Source organism: Orycteropus afer, unplaced genomic scaffold (assembly GCF_000298275.1).
Source record: "Orycteropus afer afer isolate SDZICR_OR568_19922 unplaced genomic scaffold, OryAfe1.0 scaffold00259, whole genome shotgun sequence".
In the NCBI taxonomy this organism is placed as follows: Eukaryota; Metazoa; Chordata; class Mammalia; order Tubulidentata; family Orycteropodidae; genus Orycteropus; species Orycteropus afer.
In genome coordinates this window covers 4,705,839-4,719,195 of record NW_006921846.1, presented here as the reverse complement: position 1 = coordinate 4,719,195, position 13,357 = coordinate 4,705,839, and the positions used below count along the sequence as shown (strand labels likewise).

The 13,357-nt window shown below is 38.2% G+C and overlaps 1 protein-coding gene across 1 annotated transcript in view; it reads right to left on the bottom strand.

Annotated features, from left to right (window-relative positions):
* Positions 1–13,357, bottom strand: part of DOCK11 (dedicator of cytokinesis 11) — a 165,764-nt gene that overhangs the window by 90,896 nt on the left and 61,511 nt on the right. Inside the window, 9 exon segments of the mRNA XM_042782197.1 lie at positions 982–1,160; positions 3,044–3,082; positions 3,586–3,697; positions 4,525–4,608; positions 7,083–7,229; positions 8,108–8,179; positions 9,245–9,370; positions 9,451–9,520; positions 11,010–11,128. Coding sequence (XP_042638131.1) covers positions 982–1,160; positions 3,044–3,082; positions 3,586–3,697; positions 4,525–4,608; positions 7,083–7,229; positions 8,108–8,179; positions 9,245–9,370; positions 9,451–9,520; positions 11,010–11,128 — 948 coding nt within the window.

Genomic DNA, 13,357 nt, shown 5'->3' with positions numbered 1-13,357 from the left:
CCACTTGCTGCAAGTGTAGCTTTTAAATCATTGAAAAGGCTTTGAGCCTTTTCTTGCACTAAAATAAGGCTAAATAAGAATCGTATGCACCTGTTCTGACACACCTACAAATTCTTAAAAGTCAGTTAGGAATCTCGTTTGTAACCCAGGAACTGCCTATACAGTATAAAAAGAAGGAAACTCATCTCCAAGTCAGCTTTCCAAAGTGATTACAATGATAAATACATCATGATTTTATTTATATTTAAATATAAAATACAGACAGATAGTTGATTATGAAGCAGTATGATGTTTCCCTAAGCCATTTAATGCCAAGTAAGTTATTCCTAATCCATGGCTTGAAGTCTACTTTTTGAAAGCCCATAACACTTAATGTCAATAGGATTTGAATGTATGTAAAAGATGCAGCAGATACCAACTACATCTGTGGCCTTCACACATAGACAGTGTGTAATCAAGCTAAGTTTTACAGCCACACCACAGCTGTTGATAATAATACCACCAGCATTAACATGTTTTCAGTAAGAAGAAAAACTTCATGTTATATATTTTATATATGGCATCCTCAATGTGTCTTATTAACTACTTAATAATCAACAATATTATATTAACTAAGGGATAACTCAGAGGAAGCATCTATAACAGAGCGATATGCAGTCAGCCCAAATGAAGGTATGTATTTAAGAGTACATGTAGTCAGAACCCTATGATTTTTTTTTAAAAAATCATCATTTAGTTTATGCAGTAAGCCATGATGCAGTCAAGCTGTTCTTTAAACATGAGTTAAAATGCCAGTGTTTGCCTTTAAGAGTCAGCTGAAGAGTATTTTTAAAATCTAATGATGAGTAACTGAAACATGTTTTATTTGTAAAAATAAGTTTTCACCAGTGGTCACGTTATATTCCTTACTGAAAAGTTCATCTTTAAGGAGAAATGTTAACAGAAATAATATGATACTGATGATTGTGTGAATATCCTTACCTTGTGCTGGTATCTCGTGTCAAATGCATGTTTTATCAAAAGATTCTTTATGACAGAGATAGCTGTGTATCTGATCTCATAATTGTCTTGAAGAGCAATGGAGGTTTCTCTCAGAAGGAGACCCACTAAGAAGTGATGCTTGCAATACTCATCTGATAAACTGTATTCAAGATTTGAATCTGCTGTATAATGAAATTTAAAACCCATTTGTAAAAACATTCCAAAATTACTTAAAAGTTAAAATGCTCTATTTATTCTCTAATAATAATACATGACCATGCTAGCAAGGCTTACAATTTTATTATTAATGAATCTGAACAATTCTTGTATCATACAGAATCAGCATGCAAATTCTCCTACATAGATACATTTTTTAAAAATTTTTATTGTGATTTGGGTGAAAGCTTACAGAGCAAATTCATTTTCCATATAGCCGTTCATATACATTTTGTCTCATGACATTGACTGCAACTTCCCACAATATAACAGCTCTCTTCCCACATCGTCCCCATAGTTACCTCTTCCCTGTGTCCTTCCCTCCCATGCCATAGGTACACTCTTATAATTGGGGTTAGAGGGTTGCCTTAATGATGGTTTCCAGTCAATAAGATACTTCCTAGATTCTTTTTAACTCTTTAAAAAGAACCTATAATGAAAGAATTCTATATTTGGCAATGTCTTAACACATTTCTTTATATCTCAAGAGATTTAGTTAAGACTACAAATTTGAATAATTCTATACAACAATTGATTTACTTATCTGTTTACATGCTTACTACATGGTAACAAGAAGAGAAACTGGACAACTGAATCAGTCTAATGCTACTATTGACACTTGTAGCAAAAGTAACATATTGGCCCAAATACGTATCCATGGGATACAAGAATGAGAAAAATGGCCCCATCTCACTCCACTTCATCACCACATGAACACATATTGTATTTCATAAAATCACCACTTCAAATTATATCTTCCACTCCCTTTTAGAATCTTCACTCCATTTTAAATCCTAGCTGCTAATATGTTGGTTGGGACTTGCCTTATTGACTATCTTTTACTTGGAAGGGACTGCAATCATGTTTAGTAATTTCCATAATACATTTCTATTATCTTTCTTTTCTCTATCCCACCATTCAATTTGGTTAGGCCATAACGCTCTTCAGCACATGATCTACTGCTACGTATTCAGTGTGGGCTTAATGAATGCTCAGTGAGTACTCAGGTTTAATCCTAAATCCTGGTGATCTGTCCACCATTTCTTTTTTCCCTGACTTCCTCCTGTTGTTAGGTGCTGTTGAGTCAGTTCCAACTCACAGCGACCCCATGTACAACAGACTGAAACACTGCCTGGTCCTGCACCTTCCGCCTAGCTATCGGTAAACATTGGGGAAGTATGAGGGCTATACATGCTGGGAATTCAATAAGGCAGGTGGCTGAATAGGGGCACTTGGGTCTTTACCTATCTTTTCTCCATCTCCACTGGCTGTGATTCCACTACTCAGGAGATACTTCTCTAGATACCAAGGCAGGACATTTTCTCCAACCACTGGTTATGCTCTTTGTGAGTCCCAATCACTTTCTATGCACAAGGGCCAGTAAGGACTAACACAGGTGGCCTTATCTGGGTAGATTTTTGCAAGTAGCAATTTTTTATTTTAGTGTACTGAAAAATCCAATCAGGTGGTTTCGTTCACACCTTTAAACTATGGCCAAGTAATCATTAAACAGGGTCAGAGCAAAGGAGAGGCAAGCCCCGGGAGAGATGACACTCAAAAGAGCAGATACCCCCCTAAGCCTCATCCCTTGCTCTCACGCTGGCTTGCTGCAGAAACTGGTTTTCTGAGGGTGGACATTTTAAAGCTGATCCTGCTAGCAACGCTCAAGCCGAATGTAAAAGGAAACAAGCACACTGCTACCTACGTTTTCTGAGGACATGAACTAAAGCCTCGTTTTGGCTAGGGAGGATTTGATAAAGCAAACAAAACCCCCATCCGTCTTAGCCATTCACCAATTGTTTTTAAAGAAAGCAAACTACTTGAGAGTGAACCGAGTTAAACCTACCTACTGAAGTCAAACGGTCCACCGCAAATGAAAAAAAATCTAATTAATATATGAAAAGAAAAGGGACAAATAAAAAACATAGTAACATAAGAATAGTGCTACACAACAAAGCATTCAATAAAACTAGCAATGGAGATTAACTGAAGGCATTTCATACATTTAACACAGACATGTTATAATTTTACTCTGCCTTTATATTTCCCTTTTGGTGCTCCCCTCAGCAGAAATGCATTTGTCTTTTTTTGTTAATTTAGTCTCATGTAAGATTGCAAACACTACTACAGAGAGCAATTTTACAAGCACCTGCCATTAGTGTTTAAGCAGTAATGAGAGTAACAGACCTAGTTTCTTCATACCATGACTACTGTACAACTGCCACCATAAAGGAAATGCAGAAAACCTTTCATGAACCTGTCTTTAGAGAGCAGCAATTCTGACATTACCTTCAAGTTGACAGACTGAACTAGAAAACATTATGCTAAACTAGCACTAGCTAAAAAGAGGGAAAAAAATTCCAAATGATGGAACATGTAAATACATACCTTGAACTCTCTGAAGTTTAGGTTTGGCAAATGCCATTGGCAAGTTTAGAGGAATATAATGTTCATGATTGCAAATGGTTTGCAGAAATTCAAACTTGTATTCAGCCAGGACCTAAGTGGAAAGAAAGTATGCATTAACTCATATTTAGTAGGCATTTGCTTTTTAAAATAATACAGCATTACTTTTCACAAGAGGCATTTATTAGTATCTTAAGCATACCTTGAGGTGTGCTTTGTGCACCAGAGTTAATATAGCAGGCCTGAGATGGCTATCCTTTGAAAGGCTTGCTTGCATGGCTGATCCTTGGCTGGCATCTGGGAAACTAGATTTGGAAACGTTCCCTATGTAATAAGGTGTGCGCTCTGTGCCAGCCTGCATAGACTATTTCTACAAACAAAGCAATTTATGGTGAACACCTGCTTTCCTTTGGAAAGTCTGGACTTTTGATGGGCCGAGGGTGCCAACATGGGTACTCCTAATAGACACTCTAAAATTCTGAGTCTCAAACAGGCTTCCCTGAGGAGAAACGCTGCACATGTATGGTTGCCTTTTCCCTGCTGGAGGTGGGTGTGCTTCATGTGATCCTCACAGGACGAAAAACCCTTAGCAATCTTGTGCATGGACTCCTACCCACTTTGCTTGATGTCTTTTTTCTGTATTGATCTGACTGGGCGCCCTCACTGGGTTGATGTAATGAATCTTAGCCGTGAGTATGACTATATTCCAAGTGCTGTGATTTCTTCCAGTGCATCATCAAACATGTTGTGGTCTTGGGGACCCCCAAAACACTAACCAATATTCTTTACTTTGAAGTATAGCTATACTCCAATTATCCAGTATAAACAGTAGTTTCAAATCTTCTAGATGAGAATAAATGCCATCCTTGGTCTCACACTCTAACATCTCACATCCATGTCAGTTATGTTCTTATAACTCACCTTAGGATCTTTGGGGCTGAATCCAGATATATAATCATTTATCAAATTGAAAACAAATCCTCTATCCATTAGTGTCAAACAGCGCTAGAGAAATCATATAAAAATGAACTGTTATATCATTTTTAAAGTCTTGCAAGTATGAGTTTTTAACACTTATTCCACACTAAGGGGATGAACATTCCCATTTTATAGATAATAGCTTTAAGAGCTTCGGGTGACCTTAAAGAAAGAGATAAAGGGCAAGGGACTTATTGTTGGAATTGGGATTCAATTGTACAATTTTCAAAAGATAAGCATGCAGAGACACACACACACATAGCCTCGTTCATTTTGGTCACCTCTCAAAGCCCAACGTGAAATGTAGTATTAGTTACGCTAGTTACATATGGCAAGTGGGGTTTGCATATGTAAACAATACACTCCAAAAGGGGATTTTCTTTATTGTGCCCTGTGAAATCTTGGCCTATTAAAACCTTCATCCTCTGTAATAATCCCAGCAGTCGTTCATCTTTGCTGACATCCTCCCAGCTAAAGGCTCTCATTACCCCGCAACTGATGAACTACAGTTAGCTTCCGAACCGTTTATGGTAGTTAAGGTTGTGTATCAACAGGACTGGGCAGCTGGATGTAGTTATTCCCCATGAGACTGCTAATCAACTCCATGGTGGAATCTACTGTGAGCAGCTGAGTAGCTGTCTTAGCAATTTGGTCTGCTCCCAGTATAAAAGCAGCTACTTTGAGGAAACCAAAAAACCCAAACCAAACTCACTGCTGTCGAGTTGGTTCTGACTCACAGCGACCCCTCCTTGGGTTGCCAAGACGGTATCACTATGGAAATAGATTGCCCCACCTTCCTTCTGAGGAGTGGCTGGTGGGTTTGAACCGCCGGCCTTCTGGTTAGCAGTCTAGTGCCTTAGGCACTACGTTACCAGAGTTCCCAGGGAACCAAAACTACTGATCTTCATGCTTCTAATCTTTCTATTCATCTAGCTTCCAGATTATTCTCTGAATCCTAGCCCTCATCATGTCACTCTCCCGCCCAAAAGCTTTCAACAGCTCCCTATTGCCTCTAATAAAATTTCAAACTCTTCTTGATAGTCAAGGAAAACACTCGTAAACTTTGTAGCTTATTTCCTAAATACAACTCATCTACTTACTAGCCTCTCGAGATGCTCTGTGTATTCCCACCTCTGGGTCTGTCTTTACTCATGCCAGGTCTAGCTATTCTATCACTACTTCTATCTAATCCTGCCCATTTTATTCCCCCTAATAATTGGATTGTCATTGTGGTAGTTGTTCAAAGTATACACAACAAAAACAATTGTACATATGTACAATTCAGCGATACTGGTTGCATTCTTCAAGTTGTGCAACCACTCTAATCCTCCTTTTCTGAGTTGTTCCTCCCTCATTAATGTAACTCTCTGCCTCTTAGGCATTCTAATCTTTGTAACTTATCAGTTTGATCCCAGAGATAGTTCTTTAAAGGAGCACAACAGTCAAGGCAGACATTGTTTATTAATTAACCTAAACTACTCGATGGCCGTGATTTTAGTTTTTGGTTTACTGTGTGGTTTTAAGATGACTTCAGGGGTATCTAGTTTAAAGTTTAAAGATTATCTCAGTGCAGTAGTTTCCATGGTTCATCCAGCCTCCATGGCTCCAGAAAGTCTGTAATCACACCCATTCTTCAAGGTGCTGCTGAAGTCCCACTTTCCTTAACCACTTTGGTCCACAGCTCCCTTTCAATACTTTTTCCTATACTAGCTTGTAATTTAATGGTCATTTTTGCTTGTGCTCACCTGGTAGGACAATAGGATTTTTTAAATTATATATATTCTCAACAGTGCCTAGCGTATTCCTGTGAAACAGAAGGAACTTAATATTTGGTCAACCAGTTGTTAATCTCATCTTCTCCTTTCAATTCCTATTGCCACTGCCCTCATCACCTTTCACCTGGATTACTGAGGTAGGTTTATATATTTATTCATTCATCCAACAAACACTTTGAGAATCTACTGTGTTCGAGACAATGTATTACATTCTCAAAACAAAAACAAAAACCTTACTGACCAAAATTAACAATTCTCATTCACACATATTAGTAACATGTAGTCTGTGGTCACATCAGCAAACAGGTTGCCTTAGTTTAAGAAATGCAAAATCAAAACCCTATAGGGGTCAGAGAAGTGATTTAAATGTATACAAAGAATCAGGGCTAACTAAGGAGTTGTGGGTGCTTTGGCAAACAGGGACATGCCCCATCAAAAAGGATTGCAAATAAAATATTTTTAAAAGCTTTTGTATAGGACAAACAAAACATGCCTGCTAGCTAAGCCACCTGTGTGCAACCTGTGATTTCATTAATTAGCCATTTCAATGGGGAGGAAAATCAATCACATTTGGCTGTTCAACTGACTTAATGGATGATTCTTTCTAGCAGACTTCTAAAGACCTTAACCGAGTTCCCAGAAAGTGGGTTATTTCCCTTCTGGCTTTCAACTATCATAATCAGTGCAGAATCGCCCCTTACCATGTTTAGGCTGCATTTAACTCACCTTGAGGAAGCTAGCCAAACTGTAATTGACATTTCTGGACTCATCAGGAATCTCTGCATACCGTATAGTTACATGGGGAATTATCGCAAGCAGCAGTGAATGTAAGACATGATGATATCCCTCAAGAAATCGCTGGCCTCTGGGAAGCTTAAATCAGAGACACAGAAAAAAGTCAAGGGTTTTAAAGGTCTAAATAAATTGCCATTTTAACTTCAAATACATCCCATACATAAACATATTTTTAACTAGGGTATACTCTTTCTCTCTACTTAAAAGTGACATCACTAATTCAAATGTATATTTTACTCTAAATTGTTATCAGGAACTATCTGGATCTCTAACAGTACAACACACTAAAATTATCAGCATGACCAGGTCATTCCAACCCAACTGTGGAATACTATGTTAATGACAAATCCATTTTTCATTCCATTTCTTTCCCTGACACGAGAGTATGCATGCATCTCAATTTCTGTATATCCGTTCTATGAAAATTCTCACAGAAAAGACAAATTTGAGGTTTATATTTCTTTGTTTTTACTTTACAAGTCTTAGTTTTAGGATTCCTGTATCTAAGAAAATTTCTTTGTATCTTTAAGACAACTGTACAAATCAACTCAGTGAATATACCACATTTCAGGAACACATCTATTGCATAAAATGCTTTTAACTTTGTATACAACACAGACCTTTCTAAGGAAAAGGTTATTTCTGATTCGATACTTATTTTTCTTGCAACTGGATGTTTTTTTAACAGACATTTTAAACCATAAGACAAAGGCAAAGCTTCAAAGTTAATGAGTTTTATGTGGCGAACAACTGGAGGAAAGAATCCATGGGAAGATTTTCTGCAGATTACACTGTGAAAAATATCAACTGTCAGACCTAAGACATGTTTTTTTTTAATAAGCAAAGTTGAAAAAGCTAAAGGCTAAGAATCCTGAACCATAAGAGGATGTGCATATCATGGTGCTATGTAAGATTAACTTTCTTTGTTCGTGTTAAATATTCTCAAGCCTACTTACCTTAATTTTATTGTCTTCCAACAAGTATGTGGCCATAGACTTTGCCATAATTTCAAAGAAAAACCACGAATACTAAAATAAACAAACAAATCTTTAATAGGTGCCCAAATCTCTGAAGCTTAGCAAAGTTTAACAAATCAATGAGGGTCTTGTTTCTGAACTTGAACAGCGTTTTAAAGCAAGCCCAACTCACTATATCAAAGTCCCACAGAACACTTTCAACTTGTTTTAGAGAAATGTAATATTGTAGAGTGATGTGCAAAGGATGTGTGGTGGGAATGTCTGCCGTAGTGGGCAGGGATATTTTATCATCGATGCTGTTTAAAATTTCCAGCACAGGATGGTAATAAAATAGCAGACCAACTTGTAGTTGATCTTATTGTTTTAAATTCTCTACAGACAATGAATCTCATCATTACTGCTTGCACTCAGCAGTGGACCCAGTCCCACTCTCGGTACAACACTGGGGCCAGCCTAAGGAGTGCCGGTGCTTGCCTACACAGTGTGATCTGAAGGGTACACAGAGAAGCCTCCAGCAGATATATACTAAGATACCCCAAATTCTAACATTAATAACAGAAATAGTAAAAGGCACAACAACAATAAGAGCCACCATTTATTGAGTGCCTACTATGTGCTGGAAACTGTTAAGTGCTTTACTGATATTTGAGAAACGAAAAAATAGAGGATCAGTTGTGTATGATTCCAACTCATAGCAACAGAGCAGAACTGCCCCATAGGGTTTCCAAGGCTGAAATCTTGACAGAAGCCGATTGCTAAGGCTATTCTCCTGCAGAGCTGCTTGATGGATTCGAACACCATCCTTTTGGTCAGCAGCTGAGCATTTAACCACTGTGCCCACGAGCTCAGAGAGGTACCTGGCCCGAGGTCACAGAACTAGTACCTAGTACGTGGTAGATCCAGGAGTCTAAGCCAGGTCTATCGGATCCAGAATTCTTTCTACTACTCATTTGATTGGGAGCAGGAGTTGGGGAGAGTGAAGGCTGTGTAGAGAACCCGAGGAAAACTATGCAGGGTCACATGAGAAAATGATGAAAGCCTAGAACTAAAACGGGAGAGTGTCCCATGAGTTCTCTCTATGGCTGCTTTTGTTCCCCACATGTCCTGTTTCCTTACCTTTAGCAGTTTGTTTATTGCTAAAAAATCTGCAGACTGCTTCAGTATTGCTATCATCGTAGTGGCCAGGGTTTCATGTATCAGCTGGCCCAGAGGAACACTCGGTTTTTCAGGTCGGAAGCTATACTACAAACAAAGAACACAAATCGTGAAACCAAATGTTCACATGAAGCAAACTGCTCAGAAAGCAAGCTTACTCCACAAACCTTTATGAAGGATCTCAAGTAGTTATCCAAGCCTTCTTCATGGCACTTTGATACAATATGTAAGAGGACCCTGAAACAACATTCACAAATGTCAGCATGTCATGCGAGGATCTCCATAGTTTGATTGTTGAATAAGGTTTATAACCCTAAGAACTTCTAATACTGCCTGACTAATTACAGTGTAATAATTGCCTAGGGTGTAATGGTAGTGTGTGTGGGTCTAATAAAGATTTCAGCACCTAACATGCTCAGGGCCTAATAAAATTTATTTTCTGGTTCAAAAGGATACCTGATTTTGGCAACCCAGATGTTTCACCTCAATTCTAAATCTCTGCATACCTTGTAAATATGGTCACAGCTACTATGTGGTAAAAGACTTGAAGTAAGGGAAATACTGAAAGACCCTCTAGTGAGAACAGAAGGAAAAGAATAGAAAGATAAAATGAAAAGCATGTCAACAGATGGGAGAAAAGAGAGACATGACAGGTATAATGATACAAACTAAACTTGGAGGTAAATATAAAATTCAGAGCATTAGCGGGCATCACAATCACCTGGAAGGCTTGTTAACTGATTGTTAGGCCCCAGACCCAGAATTTCTGATTTTGTGGGTCTGGGAGAAGTTCAATAATTAGCATTGTCAATAAGTTACCATGTAATACTGATGCTGTTGCTCTGGAAACCACACTTAGAGAACCACTGAACTACGGTAACACTTAAGTTTTTTAACCAGACTACCCCCCAACAGCTGAGAACAAACGGTGTGCAGATATGGGTAAGGTGGCAACAGCAGCAGCACTGAGGCCAGGAACATCTACCACTGAGCTCACAATTTCTTGAAGTCTTCCTGTTTGAATTTAAAAATTCAGGGGCATTTTGCATTCTACTCTATATCTTTGTTTTCATATAAAAATAACATTCCCTTGTTTCAAGTAAACATTGATGGTTTAGGGCTGCACTGTCCAATATGAGAGCCAACAGCCATATGACATTATCTAAATTTAATTAAAATGAAATACAATGAAAAACTTAGTTCCTCAGTTGCATTAATCACATGTCAAGTACTCAATAGTCCTATGTGGCTAGTGGATACCACATTGAACAGTACAAGTGAAGAACTTTTCCATCATCACACAAAGTTCTATTGGATATGACTGGTCTAAGGCCATGGTTCTTAAACTCTGTTGCATTATGGAATCACCCGAGAAGCTTGAAAAAATTCGGATACCCAAGTTCCATCCATGGAGATTGATTTTATTAGTATGAACTATGGTCCAGACATACAGACATTTAAAAAAAAAAAAAAAAACTCCCCTAGTGATTCTAATGTGCAGCAAATTTTGAGAACTCTTCATTGAGAAAAATACATCAAGTCGCCCTCCGGTACCATCTATCCCTGAGGATATAAGTCTCCTAGTCAGAGAAGCATGAAAATAGAGAAAGCTGAAATCAGAATTCTAACGTTTGGGTTATCATCATTTGGAAGATAGGATTATACTTAAAGTGAAGAAACTCAAAAGAAAACAAAATTTGTTTCTGTGTATAACACCAAAACTCACATGGTGCAGTTGATAGGTACGTCATCTTCATGGGTCATATTTGTGAGAACTCGGAAGAGTTGCATAAGAATTACAGGTAGAAACTGTATCATGACTTGGATCTCCATGGCATGCAAACACTAAAATAAGTCATTATTAGTTATGAAAACAAACAGAAATATGATATAATTTGCAAATGTGAAACAGAACAAAAAATTAAGTAATGAAAAGTATATTTACTAGACTATAAGCTCACCAGAATGTGAGCTTGATGGGACAGGAGACTTTGTTTTATTAATTACTTATCCATACCTCTATTTTCACACTCAGATTTTATTAGTTTATTTCATACTTAATTAAATACTTTACCTAGTAAGTACAACTGGGATAAAAAGGTTTTGGAGTACAGGCAGTCCCCGGTTACAAACAAGAGCTGTTCCTAAGTTTGTTTTTAAGTTGAATTTGTAGGTAAGTTAGAACAGGTGCATACAGTTCTTAAGTACAAGAAAAGGCCTTTTCAATGATTTAAAAGCTGCACATGCACCAAGTGAAGGTGATTGTGATGAAGAATTTGTGAGTAGGCATTGGTTCATTCAATCATTTCGGAGTGAAGGCAAATTTGCATAACATTAAAGGGCAAGTACGAGTTGTCTCTAAGTTGGACGTTCAAGTCAGATGTTCATAATCTGAGGACTTACTGTAAATACAACTGACTCTTGGTAAACAAGCACTCAATTGGGGTGGGGTAGAGCGGGGGTGTAGATGTGTTTGGAGGTACTGGAGACTAGCCTAATGGCCCCAAGCATTCAGTGTGGTTTACGGAGGGCACGTGGACCATCAGTTAATCTGGTGAGAAATGGAATCCAGTTAAGAGTGCACCTATACATAATTGGCCTCACACCAACACCATCTACAAAACCAAGGCAGTTTTGCATTCTAACATCCTCATAATAATACTGCTTCAAAATGCTAACACTGTCTGTATTGATAGATGTGATTAACATGAGAAAGGAGAGTTATGTTCCTATATACATAGAAATGATATCAGCAACAAAATTTATTTAAAAAATAATACCTCTTCTTTCTTTCCTTCTCATTCACTAACCAACCAACCCTTGCTAAGCACCTTCTACATGCAATTCGACACATTAGTGCCACAGGAAGTACACAGATGGCTAAGGCAAGTCTCTGCACTTAAAAAAGTTCCTATTTTTTTTTACAATCTTTCTTACTTTTGCCCCATCTTCCCATCCTTACTCCCACCAGTCTCAGAACTCTAATCATATATATGCTAATTATCCCAACAGTGACTTCTTAGAATTCTATGCAGCCTCTCTCCAATCAGACGCATGAGGTAAGATACTTAACTCAAGGAACTCGGTCTACCAATGAAACTTTCCCTTTCTCTCCCCCTGCTTCTCTTCTATCCTTACTGTCATACTTCTTCAGGAACCTCTAACCTATAATGAAAACAGTCTAATAGTTTTCTAGTAGGTCTCTGTATAGTTTCCTTTTGCTTCAAATACATCCACCTCTCGTCATCTTCCTGAAACACTGGTTACATTAGAGCACCTCCTGCCAAGATTTTGTGATGCCTATGGCAGTGATTCTCAACTGCGAGCTATTCTGCTCCCTACCCCACCCCAGTCTTGGAGATATCTGGCAATGTCTGAAGACATTTTTGGTTGTCAAAACTGGGGGATGATGTGCTACTGGTGACAGGATCCTGTCAAATATTCGACAATGTACAGGACAGCTCTCTACAACACTGTTGCCCAAGCTAAGGTTGAGAAAGCTTGACCTAGGCAAGACTTATGACTCGACTTATATTTTCAGCCTTAACCATCACTGTTGTGCTTCATAGGCCAAATTAGTGTCTTCACTGCTTCTTAAATATATCATATGCACGCCTATGTTTGTGCCTTTGTTTATAGTTCAGCCAAATCTTAGCCTCCCTTCCAAGTCAAGTTCAAATCCCCACTCAGTGAAGTCGTTCCTTCACTCTTACCAACAAAATTGTACTGAATGAACTGCCGAAGTGTCAAGCACATCAAAAGGACATAGTTCCTACCATCATGCAGTTCAGTCTATAGAAGAAAAATACACAGGACTAAACCAAACATCAGTAAAGTGTACAATATTTTTATATACAAAATGCACAAAGGAAGAAATAATTAAGTTTTTGAATGAGTTGGGGATGTCAGATAAGGCTTCAGAGAGGAGAAGCTTTAAAGGGGAGGTAGGATGATGCCAGGTAGAAAAGAGACATGGGCATTCCACACAGGACTGATCTCTGTTGTCAGGATAGCTCCTCTCTAATTTATTCTCAACACAGCAGCCAGAGTGTGCTTTTAGAAATGCAAATTGGA